The 6,727-nt window shown below is 36.6% G+C and overlaps 1 protein-coding gene across 1 annotated transcript in view; it reads right to left on the minus strand.

Moving 5' to 3' along the window:
* LOC101310172 overlaps window positions 1-6,727 on the minus strand; it is a gene marked incomplete at its 3' end in the record, with an annotated part of 10,215 nt that continues 3,488 nt past the window's right edge. The window contains exons 6-22 of the mRNA XM_004289543.1: window positions 6,210-6,254; window positions 5,904-6,011; window positions 5,619-5,807; window positions 5,245-5,538; window positions 4,970-5,071; window positions 4,710-4,844; window positions 3,862-4,086; window positions 3,320-3,523; window positions 3,042-3,212; window positions 2,602-2,751; window positions 1,843-1,980; window positions 1,445-1,672; window positions 1,208-1,357; window positions 1,007-1,133; window positions 792-924; window positions 135-255; window positions 1-57 (exon numbers count right to left, since the gene is read on the minus strand). Coding sequence (XP_004289591.1) covers window positions 1-57; window positions 135-255; window positions 792-924; window positions 1,007-1,133; window positions 1,208-1,357; window positions 1,445-1,672; window positions 1,843-1,980; window positions 2,602-2,751; window positions 3,042-3,212; window positions 3,320-3,523; window positions 3,862-4,086; window positions 4,710-4,844; window positions 4,970-5,071; window positions 5,245-5,538; window positions 5,619-5,807; window positions 5,904-6,011; window positions 6,210-6,254 — 2,577 coding nt within the window. The remainder of the gene's footprint in view (window positions 58-134; window positions 256-791; window positions 925-1,006; window positions 1,134-1,207; window positions 1,358-1,444; window positions 1,673-1,842; window positions 1,981-2,601; window positions 2,752-3,041; window positions 3,213-3,319; window positions 3,524-3,861; window positions 4,087-4,709; window positions 4,845-4,969; window positions 5,072-5,244; window positions 5,539-5,618; window positions 5,808-5,903; window positions 6,012-6,209; window positions 6,255-6,727) is intronic.

Here is a 6,727-nt window from a genome sequence, read left to right on the forward strand (position 1 = left end):
CTTGTTGCTATGCAAACCTCTAAGGACATTCTTGCCGGCATCAACAGCTTTGTGAACCTGATGTTACAGCTAACCTGTGAGGAGACTGGAAATAACCGGACACACTTGGCTCTATATGAATCTAAATTACGCACCTTGCCAGGAGTAGATGTTACAGATATGACATACCATCCGAGATTCAGCCTATCAAAAAGGTTTAACTCGAATGACACATCATATGTCAAGCCAAGTGAATCTCTGACCGTAGTAAAAAGTCTGCAAAGAGCATAGAATATTACATTAAAAATTCAGATAACCGGTGACTCAAATGTAAAAAGTATGTTCAGATACTGATACACGTTTATGAAATGTTAAGGTTATACCGTCTTGATGTGGGACTAATCATAATGCTCTCAAATCATAGTATTCAAGTATAGTGTCATTAGAAAAACACAAGCCCCATAGATCCATTCCCCAAACCCAATTTCATTTAACAAACCTCCTATCCGTTTCAACCTAAAAGGGCTTTCCAGTCTAACTAAATGGAAGACAAATAGAACCTAAGACATTAGAAACAGAGGCTTGAAGACAAGACCAAAAATCATTCTATCCCAGTATCAAACAAAGCCTCCAACATGCACATTTAGATAATGTTGGCTACTACAAAATGGCTGTAAATAAATCAGAAAACCTCCCACTGAAGACTCAGCATGGAAAACTAACATATTTTGAGCACACATTACAGAGCAGGCAGATAATGAATAAGGAAGAAAACGAGCAGATACTTCTCTTTTACTCATGGAACGTATTACCTGGAATTTATAATCTCAGCCAGGAGCCCCATTGTGATACCAAAGAAAAGCGGGTGACCACGAAGTTTTCTTTGCAGATCTTTCTGAGTATCCTTACCCTCCGCAACTAGCTCTTCAGATTTCAGCTGCGCATCTGCATAACCAGTGTCAACACATAAAATACATCTCAAAAATACGCAAGTTTGATATCAAATTCCAGATTCGATGCAACTCACCATCACAAGAAGAAATGTCAGTGATCGACTCAAACAGGTCTTTACCGTCAACAGTAAAACCCCAACGATTTGGTGCCGGACCTGCAATATACGCACATGCTCTCTCATCCGTGTCTTTCAAGAACACCTGTTTGAAAGGAAATAAACTATAAGCATATGTATTTATAAATTCAATCATCAAATAAATTTATTACTACTCACTTGCTGAGACTGCAGATCAGAAGATGCTCGAAAAACAACCGGATCATACTTCTGCTCAACCTCAGAATGTTTTGCTGATTGAACTGTTCCCAAGTAATCAAGAATACACGACTCAATTTCCTCCTCGGAGAAGTCCCCAACTATACTTACCTAAACACATGCATACAGCTTATAATGAGTGATGATTATACTTCTTACAAAAAGAACAAAAATATTCAATATGTGGGATATGCACACCTCCATGTTATTGCCAACAAACTGGTTCATCACTGCATCCTTTACAGACTGCAAAGTTAAATTTTGCAATGACGTTGGTGTAGGTTCTACAAAACGCTCATCTCCGTCCAACATTGCCAGCATGAGTTTGTGAGCAGTTGAGCGCTCCAAGCTTTTAGGGATGGAGCGATAATATGACAAATATAATTGCCTTGCTCTATCAAATGCATCATCCAGCCAGATGCTATGCTGCAAGTCAGCAAACATTACTGTCAATGATCTGTCTTAAAACAATCTAATGCATGCCTCTAAAATGGATATGCCCTGTTCAAGACACGGAGAAAACACGCAGACACGGACAAGAAATGTCCCCAACATCCAAAAAGCAACAGAAAGATTATGAGTCACGATGGGATTACCTCAAGTACCATGTGAAGCAATTGGAAAGCGGCACGCATCCCATTATCTCTTAAAGTGAAGCGGAATTCCATAGAAATAAATTCCTCCGTGGACTCCAACGAGCAATTAATCAAGTGGTTCACACAGAAAAGTTCTACCTGAGAACAATGATGCATATACATGAAACGACCTCAGCAAAAATGAGGTAAGCTCCAATACAATTATCAAAAAATGATTATGCAATACCATATTTAATGATCTGAGTATATTTCTCATATTACCATGCCATGTAAACATCTTGCAACTACTGTAATGTAAGTTGGCCTTAATGAATATCATAAGCATACGTTCCATGAAATATTATATTATACAGAATTTAATTTTTTCCCCAAGGTAGTTCCTTTTTCTTTTTTCCTATAAGAAACACAAGTTCGTTTATCAAAAGAAAGAAGTTCATCAACATAAAACACAACAACAAGACACTAAAGCCTAAACCCAGAGCAAAGAAAACTCTGGCCCAAAACAGTGAGACCAACTGAGGCAGTATGGAAAACATTGTAAAACGGCACACAATAAATAGGCCAGCACTTTGCCATTTAGTAATTACTTGAGATGTGAAATATATTTGACATAATGACACTTCGTGATACCTAATTCATTCAACAAGAACCAATCTCAAGATACAATATAATGCATTATTGAAGACAAAAGAATCTCCTCCCACATTGAACAGCATTGGACAAATTCGTTCACAAATCAAATACAAGTAAACTGCATACCTGCTCCCTTGAAAAGTTGCCAACACGACCTCCCTCGCTAAGAGTTCGTACACCCACAACAACAGAACCTTTTGATTCAGAACTTTCAGTAGCCCGTCCACCACCGACTATAAGCCTCATCACACCTCCCCGAGCCTCACTTTTTGAAATCTGTGATTGAAGCATAAAACAGACATGAATTTAGTGTAACTACAGTAACTATTCTCGTGTATATTTTTATCAATAACAGTGAAAGTAATTTAGCACAATCTGAAGTTTCAAAATGACGCTCAATCTCAGACACACTATGCTTATATAGCTCATAATAATGTATGACATGACATGATCAAGTTGCATCATCCTTCATATTTCAATCTTCTTGCACAGTGATGAGCACTGAATTTTATTTAATAGAAAAGAAACTAAAAACAAGTACATGTCGAGTCATAAGCAAGAGATACCTTGTAGTTTACAGAAATTCCATTTGACAGACGAGCTCTAGTGATCCCTGTTTCTTTGTCATAAATTTTTGTCATACTTGTTTCAGGGCTACAGGTGATAAAGGATGGCATGCGCTCCTGCCTCAATTCCTGTAACTGCGATGAAGATATCAATTCTTTTGGAACCTCAAGCTGCACAAACAAACAGATAACCAATAAACAATGAAGTCAGGAAGAACTTTCCAGAGATATATAAACATGAAGTTAAGGGAAGAAGCAGGCCAAGTTTATAAGGACACCTCTGGCTCAGGCTTGATGGGGTCCTCCAATCCAGCTCTCGTAGCAGCTGTAATCTCATCAGGGGAAATGGTGAACTCAGTTTCACCCTTTCCATCAACATGCACTTTCTTTGGAACACAAGCAACAATCGCTGCAGGAAAGGGTGCAGTAGGCTTTCCAAAATCAGAAACAAATTCCAACACCTTGGCGCCGATTGAGTTAACCTACATGATTAAGAAAAAAAAAAGTTAATAATTACTGATACTTATATAATTTAAGTTTAAATGATCAAACAATATTTTGGGTCTTCAATTTCCAGCATTGCTTCAAAAATATTAACTTATTTAATTTTCCTATTTTGATGAGAAAAACAATGAAACTATATTAAGGATTGAAGAGCCTCAAACCCTCAATTTGGAGGAGATCACCCACCATATGTGCTCTGAAAATTAAAATACTACCAATCTACATGTTCTTATATGTGGCTTTTTATGGTTTAAATAGATACTTTACATTTACAATACCAAGTGACGCTACCAAATGATTAATGATTAAACATTACCTCTTCAAGAGTGACAGTTCCAGCGACAGCAACCAGACTATCATGTCCTTGTCTCTGATCCATTACTGTATGGCCCAGTGCATCACTCTCCATGATGAAATCCAAATTATCAACAGAAGATACGTTATCTATCATAGCCGCCAGATGCTCACTATCTTTTAATAAAGCATCTATGTAACGAGTCAATTCACCCTTAGTAACACCAAACTCTTTGAGCCTTCTAACCTGCACAAGATAAGAGCTTTGCCGTTATGTTTTAGTAATCAGTTAACACAATAATCCACAGAAAACATGTTAGCATAGGGAACAACATATATACTGAAAAAAGATGGATAAACTGACGTTCACAAAAAATGAGAACTGCAAGCTTTGTTTTTCCCAAGCATGAATGAATAAATGCAAAAAACTTGAAGCTGCAATTTCAACAGAACTAACTAAACAGTCCAAGGTATGTTTTCTCCATGAAAGAAGGAAAAGGTTAATAAACAAAAATAAAAAGAAAGAAGAAGGCTTATAGTTTCTAGACCAAGACATCAAAGTCAATCATTATGCTCAGTTTTATAACAAAAAAGTAAAAGGAATCGAACATGTTATTGATCCATTGCTGTGAAATAATGAGAAATATAAAAGAAAAATAAGAATAAGAGGTGAACAGTTATTCCAAGGTCAACTTTCTTTTCTTTTCGTATTTGAGAAAACATAAAGGTTGACTTTGTAAGAGTTGCAACTGTTGTCAAAAGTCCCATCTAAACAGCAGTACATAACTTTTCAGAATTGATAGCATGCGGAATACACTCATCGCAGAAACAAGTTATCCAAATTCAGTAGTGCAAGACACAAATGCAAACCTCATGAACAGCAACTCTTATTGCAGTTTGCCAATTCTTGGGTTCAGCAGTTACAGTAAGAGTAGTGACTGTGCATCCTTCCCTTCCAGAGTCACTATGATCCAATTCAATTGAAGTAAATGGAGGATTTGAACTCTGCAAAATTTTAAAACGAACTCAGACACGACTGCATGGTACATCAAGAAGACACTCGAATATAGAACATAATAGGAGTTTGGCTAGAAACTGGAAATAATTTGGTGACTAAAACTAAAATTGACCTTGTATCTTGTATTGATTCGAAAATGCAGAGCAGAAAGAAAGATTCTCTTCATTAGAACATTGCGCAAGTCACCATAAGTTCGAACCTTGTTCACAGGAATCTGCAATTGTTCCACAACACATGCTTAGAAGATAGAGAGACTGAGATGCCGTTTAGAATATTTGTAAAAATCAATGACCATATCAACTAACAATGTTCAGACCGCAATTGCTCATAATTCGAACAGATACACAACATTAGTACATAGTTGGAAGAAACTACAGTTGTGTGTACCTTGCAGAACATATTAAATGAGAAATTCTGAATCAATTCATGCTGAAAAATCTGAGGAGGCTTCAAATCCATACTACTTCCAGGCAGTGACCAATTATGCTTCACAGGAGGACGAACAATGTGCTTTTCCTTTTTAAGGAGTTTTGTTTGGTCGTTGGAATTAGATGATCTTTCAGTAGACAAATTTCCGGTCAGGCCAACTGAAAGCTTAGGGACAAGGAAACTAGCCATTGCACCAAATGCACTAGGAGTAGGTGCTGACCCATTTTCTTGGCCAGTTTGTCCAAAGACAGCCTGGTGAAGATTAGTTTGTCCATGAATCTAGAAGTGAATCAATAAATACTATAGATGATAAAGAATGAATTCTTGCATACCTCAATTTGGTAAACTGTTTTTGAGATGTTTTCAATATCCCCAACAATGTATAAGGTTGCATTTGCAGGGAAGTACCAACGCTCATGAAATTTCCGCACTTTATCGACATCCCACTTCTTAATTTGCTCCTCTAATCCAATCGGGAACCTTTTGCTTAGCTTGTTTTCAGAGTGTAGATGTTGTAACAACTGTGCTCCAGATGAAACCGTGCAGAAGTTCAGACAATGCTTAGCAATACAAATTCAATAACAAGCTAAAATAAAATTAACGTCCCTAATCCGAACCTGGCAGTCAACACGATAATCTATCGTATTCATCATCTGTAATTCTGAAAGTATAGCCCGCCTTTCCTTCTCAACACGAGAAGAAAGGAATTTCGGGTGAAAAGCGATCTGTAGCATGAATGAAGCAGAAGCAAATGAGACCTTACAACTACAAACCTCCTATAATCAATATTTTCTTAAATTTGTAAAACAGATTAATTGAATAGCATGTATGGTAAAAATAAATAGAGTGAAATGAAAGAATACAAACAAGCCCATACTAAGCATGTAGTGCAAGCTCATAAAGGACAATTGATCCCTAAATACCTCATTCAAGGCATCCAGCACATTTGGAAGGAGATCATCAGAATCCTGGAAAGCAAGATATTGTTGTCAATATATTTACAAGACACACAAACACAGATATATATATATATATAATGCTTAGCAGGTAAGGACCTCCTTACCTTAGATAAGGTACGGATTTCAGTATTTGACCCACTTTTCGATCATATTTTCTCATCTCAACCGTTCAGATTTTAAGTATATATGAGTAGATCATCTCTATAAATTCTCAGCCAAATTGATAATCATTAAGACATTCAAAACTGTGATTGAGAACTAATAGAACGTACGGTTTTGGAGAACAGATTCGGTTCGTTCATTGATTTTATACATTTTCGATACCTTAACGATAACCAAATTAGCTGAAATTTTGTAGAGATGATCAAGTCATGTATATCTAAATAGTGAACGGCTATGATGAGAAAATATGATCAGAAAGTGGGTCAAATAAAGGAATTCCTTATTTGAATAGGCCTTATATATATATATATATATATATT

The sequence above is a fragment of the Fragaria vesca genome, linkage group LG1 (assembly GCF_000184155.1).
Source record: "Fragaria vesca subsp. vesca linkage group LG1, FraVesHawaii_1.0, whole genome shotgun sequence".
NCBI lineage: Eukaryota > Viridiplantae > Streptophyta > Magnoliopsida > Rosales > Rosaceae > Fragaria > Fragaria vesca.